Source organism: Lontra canadensis, unplaced genomic scaffold (assembly GCF_010015895.1).
Source record: "Lontra canadensis isolate GAN:19392208 unplaced genomic scaffold, GSC_riverotter_1.0 scaffold65, whole genome shotgun sequence".
NCBI classification, from domain to species: domain Eukaryota; kingdom Metazoa; phylum Chordata; class Mammalia; order Carnivora; family Mustelidae; genus Lontra; species Lontra canadensis.
Genome location: NW_022631059.1, coordinates 1,066,792 through 1,084,006, shown reverse-complemented (window position 1 = coordinate 1,084,006; position 17,215 = coordinate 1,066,792). Strand labels below are relative to the sequence as shown.

General features: G+C 66.7%; 1 protein-coding gene across 1 annotated transcript; it reads left to right on the top strand.

Annotated features, from left to right (window-relative positions):
* The first annotated feature begins 266 nt into the window (after positions 1-266).
* COL9A3 (collagen type IX alpha 3 chain) lies at positions 267-16,986 on the top strand. Its single transcript, XM_032878832.1, has 32 exons — positions 267-343; positions 896-964; positions 2,089-2,124; positions 2,721-2,792; positions 3,303-3,356; positions 4,043-4,078; positions 4,311-4,334; positions 4,565-4,618; positions 4,979-5,032; positions 5,374-5,415; positions 6,458-6,514; positions 6,872-6,925; positions 7,492-7,545; positions 7,914-7,967; positions 8,222-8,275; positions 8,684-8,737; positions 9,136-9,189; positions 9,811-9,864; positions 9,954-10,007; positions 10,150-10,194; positions 10,290-10,343; positions 10,431-10,484; positions 10,961-11,014; positions 11,149-11,220; positions 12,232-12,267; positions 12,713-12,757; positions 13,453-13,485; positions 13,610-13,756; positions 13,893-13,947; positions 14,344-14,526; positions 15,581-15,658; positions 16,495-16,986. Exons 1-32 carry the CDS (start codon positions 272-274, stop codon positions 16,683-16,685), a joined length of 2,049 nt encoding a protein of 682 aa, XP_032734723.1. The 5' UTR covers positions 267-271; the 3' UTR covers positions 16,686-16,986.
* The last annotated feature ends 229 nt before the right edge of the window (positions 16,987-17,215 follow it).

Genomic DNA, 17,215 nt, shown 5'->3' with positions numbered 1-17,215 from the left:
GCTAAAAGGTATATGTGTGTAACTCATCAGTCCTGGGGATAAATTTAACTCAGAGGCCAGCCAAAAAAATGCCACTGGGTTTCTTTCTTTCCCCTAGCCGGCGCGGCAGGGAGGTGTGGGGCGGTGCCGAAGCCCCAGGTGGGCCCTGCTGAATGGGGGGCTTGTGCCTGGCCGGCGGGGCGGGAACTGGCGTCCGGCCCGCCACCCGCCCCGCCTGCTGCTCCGAGCCCCTGCCGCCACCGCCGGCGCCGCTCAGAGCGCGAGTGCAGCCATGGCCGGAGCCGCCACGCTGGTCCTGCTCCTGCTCGGCCAGCTCCTGGCCGCCATCGGGTGCGAGGCACAGGTGAGCGTGGGCTGGAGAGGTGCGCCAGGCTCGCACTGGAGATCGGCGGCCCTGGTGGGGGGGGTGGGGGCTGGGGCTCTGAGATGGGGCATGGAGCGGTCCGGCCCCGGGACCACCCCGGGCCAGCGAGTGAGCCTGGAACTCGAGGACCCTTGGAGACCTGGCGCAGCCCTGAAGCCCATGGCCGCCCTCACCCCCATGGACACCGAGACACCTCAGGAACAAGCCCAGGACGGTGCCCTGTCCTTGCCTGGCCTGGTCGGCCACCGCCACCAGAAAGGCACAATGTCGCCTTTGTTCCCTGAGGCTCCCGTGGGGCAGTGGCCAGCCCCTCCTGGCCTGAAGATGAAGGCCACAGATCCTGCCGGCCCGAGGCTTTGGGAGGGTCTCCAAGGCAGGCTTGGGTCAGGGGGGCCCCCGGAGCCAGGCCCCAGCACCGCTCCTGACCCAGGAAGAGGGGACACTCTGTTGGGCCGACCCGAGGCCGGCCGGTGGGACCTGCACCACGGGAGATGGGGGAGGGCACAGCTGCATAACATTTCTCCATTTCAGAAAGTGGGACCTCAAGGACCCCCTGGCCCCCAAGGGCCACCTGGAAAGCCAGGCAAAGATGGCATTGATGTGAGTTGGGAGAGGGAGGGGCCAGGAGGGTTCAGTGGGGTTCTATCCGGCCCCAACTTCCCTGAGCCCCCAGAGCTGATGGGGACAAAACCAAACCCCCCTTCCCAGGGCTGGGACAAAGTGGGGAAGGGGTGTGGGTGGTTCCTGCTCAGGGTTCACCCCACCGGGATTGTGTCCCCACAGCAGGGAGGGGTGCTGCCCGTAGTCTTTGCACTGGAACTATGGGTGTTGAGGTGTGTGTCTCCGGGTCCCCAGAGGGGCCATGGCAGTGGAGGTGCGGGGCCTGTCCCTCTGGGGGAGTCTTGGAGGCTGCTAGGGGCCGGAGCCAGCTCTGGAGGGGGCTGGGCTTGGGAGCTGGCTCTGCCCTCTGTGGGTGTCCCAGGACTATCTGGGCTGAACCCCCAATCCAGCCACCTCCATGAAAGGTAGGGGCCCACTCCAGGACTCTCCTCACCTGTAATGAGCACCTCCCCGGACTGGTCCTCAGCCTCTCTGAGTCCCCCAGGCCCTGGATGGCCCCGAGTCTCCTACCCACCCCCACCCTGGCAGACCCAGACCCATAGGGTGCTCAGCAACAGCCCTGCAGGGAGGGCTGGGACACTCATGGCTGGCCCCCACAACCTTCCCACTGGGGCTGGGCCCCGGCCCCCCGTAGGACTCCCAGGCTGATGGGAGTCAAGTTGAGTCTTTCCTTCTGGGGAGGGCTCCCCTTAAAAACGTTACAGAGTGTCAGCTGGTCGTGGGTGGGAGGGGGCTGCGGGGGCCGCCTTGGGCCTCTGAGAGTCTTGGGGGACTGCCGCCCTGCATCAGGCAGGAGCAGGAGGCCTCTCAGTGCCCACAGCCCACCTTCCGAAGCTTCTCAGGCTGGTGGGTGCTGGTGGGGGGCTGCGGGACCCGTTCCCTCTGCCCTCAGAACCCTGCTCAAAGGTCTGTGGGCCCTGTAGGGGCGGCGTCCCCGGGGTCCATCTCTGCCTCCCCAGCCCCCACCTCTAGCCTGACCCCAGAGAGGAAGTGACCCCCCAGATGTGCATGAGGTGGGGGTGCTCCCGTGTCATCTCCAGGGGCCTCCTAGGCCCGGGTTATCAGGAGACACTGCTCACATGCGGGTGTCTTCCCTTCTGCAGGGAGAAGTTGGGCCTCCCGGTCTGCCTGGGTCCCCGGTGAGTGTCCAGCTCCGGTGAGGGGAGGGGTGGACCTAGAACAGAGAGGTCATTGACATCCCTTCCACCACCCCTGGCCCGGTTACCTGCGGGGGGGCGGGGGCGCTCCTAGGGCTCAGAGCGGGGGCCTGGCCAGGAAGCGGGTGGGAGGGGGTGTGTGGGATTCGGCGGGTCTCTGGACAGAGGGTCCGGCTTGGAAGCTGTCCTTGGCCAGGCAGGCCAGGTCCCACAGCGAGCTTCCCCAGAGCTGTTCAGCTTGGGAGCTGAGGGCCCTGGGGCACACGGGCGGTCCCACACAGGGACCCACTGGCCCTTCGCTGGGGCGGCCAAAGCAGCTGGCCAACAGAGCATCCTGGTGAATGTGCTACAGGCGTGATGGGGGGAGTGGGGGCAGCTGGGGAGGGCCGCGGGCGGGGGCCCGCGAGGGGGTCGCAGGAGAGCGGGCGGGGCGGGCCTCTGGGGGACGGGAGCCGATCTCTAGCTGCCGGGCGGGGCCCCAGCTGGAAGGCGCTTCTCTCATTGGTGAAGGCCACGGCTCTGGGCGGGACCTGCTCTCACGCCTCTGCTCGCCCCCCCACCCCGCCCCCTTCCTCCAGGGACCGAAAGGGGCCCCAGGGAAGCCGGGGAAGCCGGGAGAGGCTGGGCTGCCGGGACTGCCTGGCGTGGACGTGAGTGTGCCTGCCCCTCCCCCACCCGCTCCCCTCCCGAGAGCCCCCTTCTGCGCTACCCCCGCTCCGGGCCTGGATCTGGAGGGGTTTGATCCGGGGGCTGAGTTTAGTTGCTGTCCTCCAGCTGTGCCTGCTCTGTCCCCGAGGGTCTCCGGAGGTCCCCCAGCGGGGCTCCGCTGGCCTTCAGCCCAGACCCTTCAGCGCCGGCGGTAACGGCTGGCGGAGACCCAGCGCGCCACGACGGAGGGGGAAGTGCTACCTGCTCCGGCTTGTCCGGGAGCAGACGCCCCTCCGCCTCGGAGCCCCAGGCTGGGCTTTGTAGGGGCCGGAGCAGGGGCTCCCAGACAAGGGGTCCCCCCAGTTGCTCGCCCTCCAGGTGGACGGCGGGTGGGCCGGAGCCCAAGGGGACCCACGTCAGCCTCTGGACCCATTTTAGTTGGGAAAGTGCCCTCTGTGGGGCCTGTCTTCCTGGTGTGGCCCCTCGAGCCCTCCCTCTGCCTCTCTCCGCAGGGCTTGACGGGCCAGGACGGACCACCCGGCCCCAAGGGCGCGCCTGGAGAGCGGGTCAGTGCTGCTCCGAGAGTGTGGGTTCCGCTTGAGGGGGTGGGGGAAGCCCCCCTTGGCGGTGCCACTGGGCCGGGTGTCTGCAGGGAGGCAAAGGGTGTAGAAGTGGGCACAGGGTGGTGAGGAGCCAGCCCACCAAGCCCCACACTGGCCTCTGGTCACGGTTGTCCTCGGGTTCATACTGGGTCAGGGAGGGGAGATGACCCAGCCTTCCAGGCCGCTACTTCCTGGGAAGAGGGCTGGTGGGGGGTCAGCTGCAGACTTTCTGAAGGGAGCCCCAGGGGGGCAGGGACATGGGGAGGGAGGTGGTCTCCACTGCCAGGACCGTGTCTTCTGGACACAGAGGAGCAGGAGGCACTGGCTCTCCGGGGTCCCTGGGCTTCCTCAGTAACCAGAACCAGGAGTGGGGCCCTCCAGTGGGGGCTCCGGGAGCCCTGGGGTGGGCCTTCTTGTTGGCCTGGCCTACCTGTGCTGCTTTCTGTGTCCACTTCCAGCAGTCTGGACTTTTCTCAGCAGGATTGTTGACAAAAGACCTGTCCCGGGCCCCTGGGGCGTCCGGGGTTCCCCCTGGGCCTCAGTCTTCTGTAAAAAAAAGTCTTCAGAGTGGGGGAGGGAAACAGCTGTGCTCTCCGAGACCTGGGAGCCTGGGCCCAGCCTGCTCCTGACACCCTGGTTTCCTTCTACAGGGAAGTCTGGGACCCCCGGGGCCTCCTGGGCTGGGGGTAAGTATCGCTTTCCCTGCAGCAGGACTGACCTGGGTGAGGGGGGCCCTCTGGGAGCCCTGGGAGGCAGTGTCCAGCTCTCTTGTCCCTGGGCCATGCCCTCTCTGTCACCCAGGGAGGGTCATCCCCTGAGGGCTTGCTCCCTGCGCCCCACCTGTCTCGGGGGAGGGGTGGGTCGGCAGGCAAAGCAGTCCAGTCCCCGCAAGTTCTGACTCAGTGCTTGGGATTGCAGGGCAAAGGCCTCCCCGGACCCCCGGTGAGTATTGACCATCCTCGCATCCCACCCCCCAGCAAGTCCACAGTACACAGGGCTAAGCTGGCTGCCAGGTCCCAAACCGGGGCTGGGGTGGTCCTCCTTAGGGGCAGCTGCCTGACGGACTGCCTGGGGTTCCTGTCACTTCCGAGGGGGCAGACCAGCACTGTGTGGGGTCCTCAGAGCTCTGCGGGTGCAGACCCCCGTGTCTCTCTCCCTTCCCCCCGCCCCAGGGAGAAGCAGGAGAGAGTGGTGTCCCAGGTGGAATGGGTCTCCGGGGCCCCCCGGTGAGTGTCTGCCCCTGACCTTGCCCCATTGCTTAGAGCAGGGGCCCTGCCTGTCAACAACCAAGGGCTTCGCCCCCCTTTCTCCTTCCCTTCCCTCCCCCTCCTTCTCCCTCCTCCTCTTCCCCCTTTTTCCTTTCTCTGTGGCCTGATAGAAGCCCTGATTGACCTTCAGGGACAAGGAGAGACTGGGCCTCGGGACGCACCGTGGACACCAGCACCAGGCCAGGGTCGGGGGAGGTTGGCAGAGTGGGGGCGTCCCCTTAAGGGCACAGGGGAGGGAGGCTTCTCTCTGGAAGTATCTGGTTACCTCCCCTCAGGCGGGGGCTAGTCCTGCTCCACCTGACGTCGTACCCCCCCCAGGGACCCTCTGGACTACCCGGCCTCCCTGGCCCCCCAGGACCTCCTGGACCCCCCGTAAGTATGGGGCCGGGGCCCCAGAGCTTCTTGGGGGATGTGCCAGGCACAGTGGGCTTGACTCTCCTGCCCCCTCTGGGGCCCTCAGCCCCAAATCCATGCCCTGTAACTCCTGTCCACTTCCTGGATGTGCGTGACGCCCAGGGCTGTGGTGGCGGCTGGGTAAGCTGACATGGGGATGGGCAGGACTCGGGCCTGGTGACCATTCCGCCCCCCAGGCAGCTGATATCTGTCCTTGTTAGTGCCCAGCACCAGCCACTGTGGGAGAGGCAGGGCCTGAGCCCCCTGGCAGGCCTGTAGGGGCTGATGGGGGCAGCTTCAAAGTCATCTTTGTGTTCCAGGGTCACCCGGGGGTCCTCCCTGAAGGCGCCACTGACCTTCAGGTAGGCGTTCGCAGACATCTGTGAAGGGGGCTGGGGTGCCCCACCCCACCACCTTGGGGACCCATGCGGAGAGTGGCCTGTTCCCCACCCACTGGAGGGCGGGGGTGCAGCCTGTGTGGGCAGCGCCGGCTCTGGGCACAGCCTCCCTGCACCCTGGCCGCACGAATCCGAATCCGGGTTGAGAGAGAAGGGATTGTAAATGGGCCTGGGCCTCCGTGGTGCGGCCACATCTGGAGTGCCCAGCCACACGTGGCCAGTCTCTGCCACCCCGGCTGGCACGGACACAGGGTGTCCCCAGCACAGAAGGCTCTGGGCTAGTGTCTGGGACTCCCTTTTCTCTCCGTCTCGGAGGTGTGTCACTCCCAGAAGCAGAGAAGCACATCTGGGGTGGCCCTGGGTCCTTCTCCACGGCGCGTGGCTGTTGGTGGACGGGTCAGCGTCTGGCTGGCGTGCAGAGGTCTTGTGCTCCTGAAGGAAGCTGCCCCACCTAGGGTCCAGAGTGCTCGACCAGCTGGTGTCCCAGAGGGAGATTGTCCAGAATCCGGGGAAGGGCCCGGCAGGAGCAGCAAGGGCAGAGATGGACGGCACCGGGTCTGTGCCGGATCAGCTATGGAATGATCTAGAAAACCCCGTGCCGTCCCAGGGTTTCACCATGCCCCTGGGTGTGGACATCCCATCTGCACCTGCAGGACACCTGTGCACGGAGGAGAAGCCCGGCCTGAAATTGCCCGCAGAGAGCACAGGACTCAGGCCCCTTTGTGAGGCCGGTTGCCACTGTAACCGGATGTCCGCTGAGAAAGTGGGGGCGGCTCTGAGCAGGAGGCCGCGAGGGGACAGGCCACCGAGGGCTGGCTCCGGGCAGGCCTCCCTGCACCCTGCACCCACACTGCATGAGACCCTGTCTGGGGTCCCAGGAGGCCCTGGTGTGGCCTGTGGTCCCCTTCACTTGGTGGAACAGCCCCTCTGAGGTCCCCTGGGAGCTGAACTCGGTCAGGTCCAGGGCTGTCTGGACCAGGGCTCTGACTGCTCTGTCTTCCAACAGTGCCCAGCCATCTGCCCTCCCGGCCCCCCTGGCCCCCCAGGAATGCCGGGGTTCAAGGTGAGCAGCGGCCACAGGGTGACTGAGCCCCTTCCACACCCCACAGGAGGAGGCAGCCTGGTCCAATGTGGGCCTCGAGATCCCTATGGGACTTGGGGGGACACAAGGGTCCAGAAAGTCTGCCAGTCCTTCCAGAAGGAAAGGAGGGCCGACTTCCGGCCCAGCCTGGGGGGCCTCGCTCTGTCCGCACCCCCCGTTCCACAGTGGTAACCGGTGGGCACTGGCATGGCCACCAGGACTGGGAAGCCCTGCCCCTCTTGACCAGGCCTGTTTGCCCACCTGGGCTGGCGGCCGTGCAGGCCCTGTTCAGGGCCGCTGGGGGTGGGCTGTGACTTGCCACCCACCGTTGGCTTTCAGGGGCCCACCGGCTACAAAGGGGAGCAAGGAGAGGTCGGCAAGGATGGTGAGAAGGTGAATGAGGGTCCTGGGGGATGGTGGCTGGAGGGAAGGGTGCTCAGCCGGGGCTGGGGTCCGGGCAGGGCCCCATGGGTGGTGGGGGTGAGGGAGGGAGCGCTGGCTGCATCTGGGGTGCACCGTGCACAAGGCCTGTATGGGGCCCAGCTGGTCAGAGCCAGGTGAGCTGGGCCAGGGTCCCCGGACACACCCTCGCCTGCCGGGTCTCACATGGTTCCCTGAGCTCAGGCGCCCCCTCCCCCAGGTGGATGGAGAAGCGTCTCCTGGAGGCTCCCGCCCTGCCCCTGCGTGGAGGGTGTGTTTGTCGTCACCCACAGGCTCCAGGGAGGCTGGCTGCATCTCTAGCCAGTGAGGCCACTATGGGCGGCAGAAAGGCCCACGCCAGCAGGGCAGGGGTGTCTGGGAAAGTCTGGGGGCCTCTCTGGCGGAGGGTCAGGAGCCTCAGGAGGCTGTGAGTGGGGTGATGGCCCCCACAGCGTGGGCTTGGGGGTGGGCAATGGGCTTGGAGAGGTGCCGCAAGAGCCTGGGCTGACCCCGCTTATACCCCTTTATCTCCACTGCAGGGCGATGCTGGCCCCCCTGGGCCTGCTGGCATCCCAGGCACTGTGGGGCAACAGGTGAGGATGGGGAGGGGCTGGACAGGGGTGAGGAGGTGGGATCGGAGCCCCTTGGACTGCCTAGGGCTGCAGGGGACGGTCCGCCTGGTGCCCGTGCAGGGAACTGGCCGGCGTCCTGTGTCTGCCAGGCTGCAAGTCCCAGGCCCCCACCCCTGGGCCTGTGGCCCCATCCCCCTCCCCTGTCCCCCTTCCAGGGCCTGTGGCCCCCTCCTCTTCCCCCTTGCCCACCCCCTCCAGGGCCTGGCCTGAAGTCAGGTGCTCCTAGGGAAGACTGTAGGGCCCTCGGTGGCGCCCAGGGGCTATGCAATCTTGGGGTGGGGGCAGAGGCTGCTGGCCCAAGCCCTGCCTTCCCAGCTCTCTCCCCACAGGGACCTCGGGGACTTCGGGGCCTGCCAGGGCCAGCCGGACCCCCAGGGGATCGGGTAAGTCTGGCCATCTCAGATCAGCCCAGGCTGTTGTGGGAGGCCACCTTCAGGAGGGGAGGGGCTGGGGGGGAGGCCCTGGAAGATGGGGGTGAAGAGGGTTGGGCCTCTGGGTGGCCAGTGAGGAGGGGCCTGTTAGGGGCTGTGTGGTTGGGGCTGCTGGAGCCGAGGCATTTCTGGATGGAGCCAGGTCCTTGGAGGGACGCTGGCCAGGCTTCGGACAAGAGGCCCAGATATCCCGCTCTCCCTCACAGGGTCCCATTGGATTCCGAGGGCCGCCAGGGATCCCAGGAGCCCCGGGGAGAGTGGTATGTGTGCATCTGGGGCGGAGAGCAGCCGAGGCTCTCCGTCCCTCTCCTCCTTCTCCGCACTCTGGTGCCTCCCCCAGTCCCACGGGGCTGCGCTGGGCTGGCCCTTCCCAGGACTGAGTCCTCTCATGGGCCCATAGCCCTGGGCACACCTGAGCAGGTGGCAGTGGGCACACCTGGGGGCGGGTTGAATTTGCCGGAAGAGCTGGTATCCTTCTGTCTGGACATGCACGGGACGCGGTCGGCCCCTCTGGCCCCTGTGGTCCTCGGTGACATCAGTCCTGCTCTTCTGACCACTTCTGGGTCCCGGCCTGGTCAGTCTCCTCGCAGCGCAGCTCTCCAACCTGCTCGAGTTGTTAACTTTCTGTTCCCCCACCCCCCCACCCTCCTCGCCCCCTGTCGTTTCAGGGTGACAGAGGCGAGAGGGGTCCTGAGGGTTTCCGCGGTCCCAAGGGTGACCTTGTAAGTAAGAGAGTCTAGCTTCTCTGGGTCCTTCCTCCAAAGAACCTGATCTGGGGGGGCACCCAGAGGACACGTGCCAGGGTGGGGGGCCTGCCCTTTCCTGGGGGCGGTGCATCACTGGATAACAGCTCGGCCTGGCCTGCGGGGTCCCGGGCAGTTCTCCAGGGGGCTCTAATGAGCTCGTGTCTGGCGGCTGACATGAACACGGGATGCGAAGCTGGGTCCTGGATCCACAAGTCCTTCCCCTGGTGTCGGGACGGGGCTGTCCCCCAGCCCTGAGCACGCAGCCCCCCGGAGTCCACTGTCCCCGATGCCAGCCTGCCTGGGATTGAGGGGCAGCACCCGGGAGGAGCTTTCTCAGGCTCCCCCCAAAATGTAGCCAATTGTGTGTCTTTTAGGGCAGGCCTGGTCCCAAAGGCGTCCCTGGGGTAGCAGGCCCGGGTGGAGAGCCGGTGAGTACCCACAGCCACCCTGGCGCTGGGCGGAGGCTGGGTCCCTGCGGCGGAGCATGGCGTTGCTGCCCTGACTGTCCCCACCCCATCCCCTGGAGAATCCCTCTCCTTCAACGACGGGGCACCCCTGGCATCTTCGTGGCACGGGGGGCAGGTGGAGGGTCTTGCGTGCCCCGTGCCGTCCTGACCTGGAGCCAGGAGGGTTCTGAGGGTTCTAGGGCGCTCAGCCTAGGCCTGAACCCCCTCCCGTTCCCTTCTGACCCCAGCCGGCGAGGACAAGCCCCCCGGAGGCTCCTCCGGCCTCCTTCTCTGGGAAAGCAGGATGAAGGGAGGACACATGAGGGAGGCCCTGTGCTCTCCTCCTGGCTCCCAAGCCTCTTCCGTCACCTGTGACCCAGGCCATGGGGGAGTGTCCTTGCGGGGACATGGGTGGCAGTATGTGGGGCCCTTCACACTGTCCTTGGCCCCTTCCCATGCACCAGCGGCCCTCGGCTGCAGTCTGAGGGCCGCCCAGGTCACCGTGTGGGGCGGGGCAGCCTGGGGTCTGCTGATACAGTGCGGGGACTGGGGAGGAGGGGGAACGAGGGGCACAGAAGGCCTCACCCCGTCCCCCGTCCCCAGGGTGTGCCAGGCAAGGACGGCCAGGATGGTGTGCCGGGACTCGACGGTGAGAAGGTTGGTGTCCGGCCGGTGGCCTGCAGGGCAGGGGATCTGCGGGAGTCCAGCTTCCTGGGCCTCAGCAGCCGGTCCCCAATCTCCCACAGGGAGAGTCTGGTCGCAGTGGTGCCCCAGGAGAGAAGGGTCCCAGTGGGCTGCCGGTGAGAGCACGGGCTTTCTTCGGTGTTCCTGGGATGGGGGTCCTCTCCCCTGGGTCCCCAAGCGGGGGCTTGTGCAGGAGAACCTGCCCTCTTCGGGGTGCTCGGCTGCGGGTTCGGCAGCCCTGACCTCTGACTCGTGCAGGGCCTCCCGGGACGAGCGGGGTCCAAGGGCGAGAAGGGAGAACTGGTATGTGGCTTCTTTGTCCTGGTGGGTGGGCGGGGGCGGCTCCGGCCGGGATGGAGGGGCCGTGTGGGCACTCAGGGCTCTCCCGTCCTGTGCAGGGCCGAGCTGGAGAGCTGGGAGAGGCTGGCCCCTCAGGAGAGCCTGGCATCCCAGTAAGTCTTCCCACCTTCCCCACCCCTACCCCACCTCCAAAGTCCACGGATCCCGCGGACACGGGCGCTCCCCTTCTCCTTGTGCAGGGAGACGTTGGCGTGCCTGGGGAGCGTGGGGAAGCTGGCCACAGGGGCTCGGCGGTGAGTGAGGGACGCAGGGTGGCCCGGGGAAGGGCGCGGAGGCATCGCCACGTGGCCGGGTTTCTGTGCAGGCCGGGGAGGCCTCTTGGGTGCGCCCACGGGCTGACTCCGTGAAAGCCAAAAGATGGTGAGGGCCAAGCCCAGCTGGCCCGTGCGGGAGACCCCTGTGCCGAGGGGCTAAGTCGCCACACCTGGCCAAGGTCAGCAGCCTGGCCTCGGGCTCCACGAGATGCTGCCCTCCCCTCCCATCCCCTCCATAGATGGACAGAAGGATCATGAGGACGCTGGCCCCACAGCCCTGGTTGTGGGTACCTCGGTCCCAAGACTGAGGCGTGGCAGCTGAGGGGAAGGCCGAGCTCTACAACCCCGACAGCCCCCCCCACCAGGGCTCCCACGTCTGTCCGCAGCCCCCGGGCCTGATGCCCGTGTCCCCAGGGCAAGCAGAGTGGGACTCATTCCTTCCTTTTCTCTTTCAGGGGGCTCTGGGCCCACAAGGCCCTCCTGGAGCCCCTGGTATCCAAGGCTTCCAGGTGGGTGAGGTTTGGGGCCAGGCCCTTATGCCCAGTGAGCCCAGGGAGGCCTGCTGGGCGGCGGGGGGCGTGGGGGGGGGGAGGCCCCGCCAGGCTCCTCTGTGGGTGCTGACAGGCTGGGTCCTTGTCTGTAGGGCCAGAAGGGCAGCATGGGAGACCCTGGCCTGCCAGGCCCCCAGGGCCTTCGAGGTGGCACGGGTGACCGGGTGAGTGGCCGTTCTCTGTTGGGGGGTCCCCGCCCCCATTCTCCATCCCAAGGACCCACGCAGTGGGCCTGCCCGCGACGGGTGGGCCCCGCGGAGCCCAGGGGAGGCCCAGGGCTTCATGTTTTGGGTTTTCGAGGATTGCTGGACGCACTTTAGATAAGCGAAACCCCAGCTCTAGGCACCGTTAGGCCTCACTGCTTCTGACCGTCCTGGGGGCCCTGTGCCCGTCGGGACGTTTGCTGTAGGGTCCCTGTTGTCTGGGGACGGTCAGGGCAGCCCGGAGCCCTCCTCAAATGCGTGCTCAGGGTCCCACGATGGCCGGCTGGCCGCCGGACTTCACCGCAGTTGGGAGGCCGAGGAGCTGCAGGGGGAGGCAGGGGCCGGGGGCACGGAAACCACGGGCCTGTGGCCGGACCGGGGCCCCTTCATTAGCCTCCAGGAAGGAAATCCCAGGCGTCAGGGGCTCGCCAACGGGGCCTGGGCCTCCCCAGGGGCTGTGTCCACCGGCTTTGCCTGAATCTCCCCGCCCCTTGCTGCCCTCGGCCTCCATTGTCGTCGGGGCGGCCACATCTCTGCGCCTTGGGCAAGTTCTCACTCTGCTGCTGTTGGAGCAAGTGGACAATTTTTATTTCCATGTTTTGTGGGCAATCCTGGCAGCTCCTCCAGACCTGTCCCTTGTCTCAGGGTCCTCGGGGAAGGTGACGAACACGAGCTCTGGGCGCTGTGACCCAGCAGTTCCATGCAGGCAATGACCCGCGCACGGCACGGTACTGGGAGCGACACCAGATTTGAGGAGGCCTGTGACAGTCACGGCACTGTGGGCGCGATGCTCCGGGGCCCCCCAGACGGTTTTTCAGGGAGATTCCAGAGACGGGCATGCGCAGAACGCTGCCACGGACAGGGAACTTGCCCGGGGAGGGCCTGTTTCCCAGCCCCGCTGTGCTCCGCAGCTTGGAGGGGCCGCCTCAGGGACCCCCGAGCTCCCTCTAACACTGACCTTCTCTGTGCCAGGGCCCGGGAGGAGCCGCCGGCCCTAAGGGAGACCAGGTGAGTGGGTGCCCAGGGGTCAGGTCCCTTCTTCTTTTTCCCTCCCTCCTTCATTACCTGCTCTCCCTCATGCCCTCTGAGCAGAGGGGACCGCTCTGGACACCAACCCCAGCTCACAGGGAGGGTGTGTTCCCGCTGACCTTTGGGAATGGGGCCTTGTAAGGGGGGGAGTGGAGTCTGGGCCCCAGGCCTGTCTGTAGAAGGCGCACTCTCTCAGGAAAGGCTCAGGGGCCGGGCCTGTGACCTCTGGGGCTCCTGGCCCTCTTCGTACTGGTTGAGGGCCTGGAGTAAGCCACAGCCCCCTGAGATGCTGCTTGGCCAGAGAGGGTCCGTGTGTCCTGCTGGTCTGTGCAGTCAGCCGGCGTCCCCACCCTGGGCCTAGGGCTTGGGGACCGGCGCCTGAGCCTGGAAAGCCGCTCTCTGACCTTGGGGCATGTGGTTTCAGGGCGTTGCAGGTTCCGATGGCTTTCCTGGGGACAAAGGAGAGCTGGTGAGTGGGATTAAATCGGCCTCGCTTTTGTCAACAGCTGAGAATAAATTAGTCCCATTTGCGGGGTGGGGGTCCAGCCTGCAGCTCTGGGCAGCGTGGGGAGCCCCAGGGACGCTGAGGCTGCGGGCGCCATGGCTGTAGCCAGGACAAGCTCGGCTGCACGTGCGCCTGCACGCACGGGTCCTTCTGCCGAATTCCCGGACAGCTCTGACCAGCCCGCCCCCGGCCCCCGGCCCCCGGCCCCCGGCCCCCAGCCCTGTCAACCAGATGGCGGCAGCCGTGCCTGCCTGCTGGGAGCCCCTCAGGCGGGGACCAGGGCCCTAGGCACGTGCAGCTGGGAAGCTTCCAGAGGACGTGGCTGGAGAAGGGGACTGTCGGCACCGAGAGGCTCAGACATGCGTTACTAGAGCGAGTTGACGATGAGGCAGGGAACAAAGCAACGAGACGTGCCCAGCGGCTACTGAAAACACTCGTTAGGAAAATAAGTCACAAAAACGTCCGTGCGTAGAACACAATCCCAGCGAGAGAAGAACTACTCAGGAGGGTGAAAGGAGGTCGCCGCTTCATGTCCTGAGGCCGCCCCGAGGGTGGTTTCTTGGCGGTTCCCCCCCTGCCCCCACTCCCCGGCACTAGCCCTGCCCTTTGGAAGGGAATGCCGGGCGGCTAACAGCGCAACGACAACCGCTGTCTTGCAGGGTCCCGGTGGTGCCGTCGGACCCAAAGGAGAGGTAAGTGGCCGCCAGCTGTTCCAGCAACAAAGTCCAAAGGAGACGCCGGGCCAGCCTGTGGGGGTGGGGGCAGCAACTGCTGGCCGCCGTGCGCTCCGACCTGCCTCGTCCTGTTTCCCTCTAGTCCGGCAGTCGAGGGGAGCTGGGCCCAAAGGGCATCCAGGGTCCCAACGGCACCAGTGGCGTCGAGGGCCTCCCAGGCCCGCCCGGCCCCGTGGGCTTCCCGGGGGTACAAGGCGTGCCTGGCATCACCGGGAAGCCCGGAGTCCCGGTACGTCTCTCCCTCTGTTGAGGGTGGTGGTCGCCGGCCTCGGTCACTTTCCTGAGACTGACGTGGGGCGGGGGGGCCGCGTCTAAGGGAGCCGGCTGCCCCCAGTCTGCTGCCGCACTGACGGCGTGAATTTCAGGGGCGAGAAGCCAGCGAACAGCACATCCGGGAGCTGTGTGGAGGGATGCTCGGTGGTGAGTGCCCTCCACCCCTGCACACCCCGCCTCCTCCACCTCTCCCTACCTGGGGGGCGGCTAGTCTCCATCTGTGCCCGGCGGGGGCTCCCTCCCCCAGGCTTCAGCACGGCGGGGGCACGGGGCGGGTCTAGATGTCTGGGACGCTGTCAGCAGGGTGGGGACCTGCGCCTTCCAGCCTTCACGGACAAAGCGGCCAGCGCTTGGCCACTGTGCGCCACAGGATTTGTAAGGAGCCCCCCAAAGTGAGCACCTCCTCCTGGGCACGCGGGAGAAATGGAGCGGTATCAGGGCCGTGCCCCGAAGAGAGTTAGGGGCGCCTCGATCTTTCCACCTCGGCGGGCGGCCTTTGCTGATCCTCCCGAGTAAGCGCTTGCATCTTTGCTTTTCCAAAAGAGCAAATCGCACACTTAGCCGCCCACCTGAGGAAGCCTTTAGCGCCCGGATCCGCAGGCCGGCCTGGTCCAGCTGGGCCCCCAGGTCCCCCAGGACCCCCAGGCTCCATCGGCCACCCCGGTGCCCGAGGGCCCCCTGGATACCGTGGTCCCACCGGAGAGCTGGGAGACCCGGGGCCCAGAGGTGAGTGGGCCGCGCCGACCTCTGTGCGGCCCGGTTGACCCCTACTTCATGCCGCGGGCCCCACGCACACCATCAGAACAGCGGTCAGGGGCGGGGGGTAGACCAAAGCGTGACGGACGAACAAGCAGGAGCTCGTTCACGCTGAACCGCACCCGCCCTGAAACACCGGCGCCCGCCAACGCTTCTGTTGCGAAAGGCAACAGTCACACGAAACTCCCTCTTAAGCACTGGGAAGTACAACGTAGAAACCAGATGGCCTCAGGGCTGGGCCCTGCTGCTGACAGGGTCCGTCCAGGCCCCCGACGAGCCGCAGCCGTGGGACGCTCAGGCCCATGGACCGGGCCTCAGGGGTGACACGACTGGGAACTCGTGGACACTGGGCTTTTCCAAAACGGCCTTCAACACGCACTCCTGTCCGAGTGTGCGCCGTGTCCCGCCCGCCTCCCGCCACCGGGAGGACCTAGAGCTCGGCTGTCCGGTCCGCGCCGGCTCACTGATCCAGGAGTTCTGTTTCTAAGAAACAGCATAAGAAAACCGTTCCTGAGAGAAACTTACCTCTGTGATTTCTCCTCCTCACCGGTGAGACAAAGTTGACTGCGAGTCCGGCTCTTCCAGAATGAGCGGGGCCGCTGCCCTTGTACCCGAGAAACTCCAAGGCTGAACACTTTGCGCCCTGGAGACTAACACATCTTCGCAGATGCGGTGTCGGTCCCGGTCCCGAGGTCACGGTCACCCGGCTTGGCGCGGCCGCGGGACGGCTCAGGGCTCTGAGCGTCTCCGGCGCCGGCTCTGGGCGCGAGGCCTTGCTGTCATCCAGAAGGCCGAGCGGGTTGCTCCAAGCAGGGATCTGAAGGCCTTTGGGCCTGTTGCGAACCCCATTCCGGACGGGCCTCCGTAGCCCTCACTTCCGGGGGTCGTGCTGCTTCTCTGAGTGTTTTCGCTTCAGGAGAACACTCAGCAGGCGGAGCCCTGCCTGTCACAAGGCAGGTGACACGCTGGCGGGTCCCTCCTCGAACCCCAGCCGGGTCCTCACATGTCCGGTGCTTTCCGACAGGGGCTCCAGGAGACAGAGGAGACAAAGGCGCGGCGGGTGCGGGTCTGGACGGGCCGGCTGGGGACCAGGGGCTGCAAGGTAGGTGCCCGTCACCGGCAGCTTTCCCAGGGCATTGGGACTTGACCCGGGGCTGCATCTGGGTGGGGAACGTGTGTCACAACGTCTTTCTCTGGGCGAAGCCGTCTCAGATGGTCGGGAACAGTCAGGAACCGTTACACCGACCCGTCCGAGCCGAGCGATACTGGGTCCGGGAGGGTCTCGTCACGGAGAGTTGGTTAGTTTCCGCTCGGTGAGAGCAGGCTGGCGTCTCGGTCGGTTACGTTCCCGAATTCTCTCCGAGTTGGCCCACGTGTATCCTGAGTGTTTAGTGTCCAATGAGGAGCCCCCCGGCCCCGTGGTGCAGCCCGGGCCAGCCTCACAGGACACCTGAGTCCCCTAGGGCAGCCTTCCATGCGTCCCTACACCGTGGGCCGGGCGGAGACCACGTTCCAGTCCTCCCTGAGCGCCCAGAAGGCCTCTCCTGTGCTGGCCCTTGAGGCCGCACCCCTGCTCCACGCCCCCCGCCCCCCGCCGCCCTACCCTGCTCCACCTGCCCAGGGGGCCCATCCCCAGGGTGGGTGCCCCACAGGGCTCCTGCGCAGGCCATGCCGACCGCCACCTGTCCCCGCTCACCAGCACCCCATCCCCGGCTCGGCTCTCCTCCCTCGGCTCCCCGGGAGCCCTGCTCGGTCTGAGCCGCGGCACTGGGGACAGGCCCCGGGCCCCACCTCCTCCCCGCCCCGTCCTCTGCCTGCCCTCTTTCTCCCCCCTCCCCCCGCAGTCTCAAACAAGCCCCACACAGAAGGGCGAGGGGCAGGAGGCTCAGTGGCTGTTCTAGGCTTAGGTCCACACTCACCTTCCTGCTGCGTCTTCAGGACCACAGGGCGTGCCTGGCATCAGCAAAGACGGCCGAGACGGGGCCCACGGCGAGCCCGGGCCTCCAGGCGATCCTGGCCTCCCTGGTGCTGTCGGCGCTCAGGGGACCCCTGGCATCTGTGACACCTCGGCCTGCCAAGGAGCCGTGATGGGAGGCGGCGGGGAGAAGTCAGGTTCTAGAAGATCCTAAAACATAACCGGAGGAAGCGAGAAGCCGGTGCAGACACCGGCGGGGAGCCCCGGAAGGACGCGAGGAGCGGCAGCGCTCTGGGGGCGGGGGGCGGCGACACATGGCATCCAGACGGCCCTCACGGCCTGCCCCTCGTGTCCTCAGCGGCAGTGACCGGACACTTGGTCCCTGAGAGTGTCCTTTGTCGACCCGCTGTCCGGAGCCGTCCCTAGCGCGTTTACCACTGCCCGTCAGCGGTCACTGCGCAGCTCAGACAGGCCCGGGTGCGCCAGCTGGACCCCAGCCCTGAGAGGGGGATGGGGCACACAGGCGTGGAGGCCTGGAACGGCCGTCTGCTTGCACCGCACCCGTGTGAGGACTGAGAGCGAATCCCAGTAAGACGGCAGACGGACCCAAGCGACCCCAGTCTAACAAATAAAGGGTTTCATGTACGGCACCCCTCCACATGGTCTGGTCTGATTTACCTGCTTCTTTCGTGTGCAAACTGTGTCTGAGTAAGTGTTTCTTGAAGGTGAGTCTGTACCGCGAGA

Coding starts and splice junctions, on each gene's coding strand:
- COL9A3 (XM_032878832.1), top strand. CDS start 272: ATGGCCGGAGCCGCCACGCTGGTCCTGCTCCTGCTCGGCCAGCTCCTG. Junction 344..895: donor CCATCGGGTGCGAGGCACAG/GTGAGCGTGGGC, acceptor TCTCCATTTCAG/AAAGTGGGACCTCAAGGACC. Junction 12,758..13,452: donor CTGGGGACAAAGGAGAGCTG/GTGAGTGGGATT, acceptor GCTGTCTTGCAG/GGTCCCGGTGGTGCCGTCGG.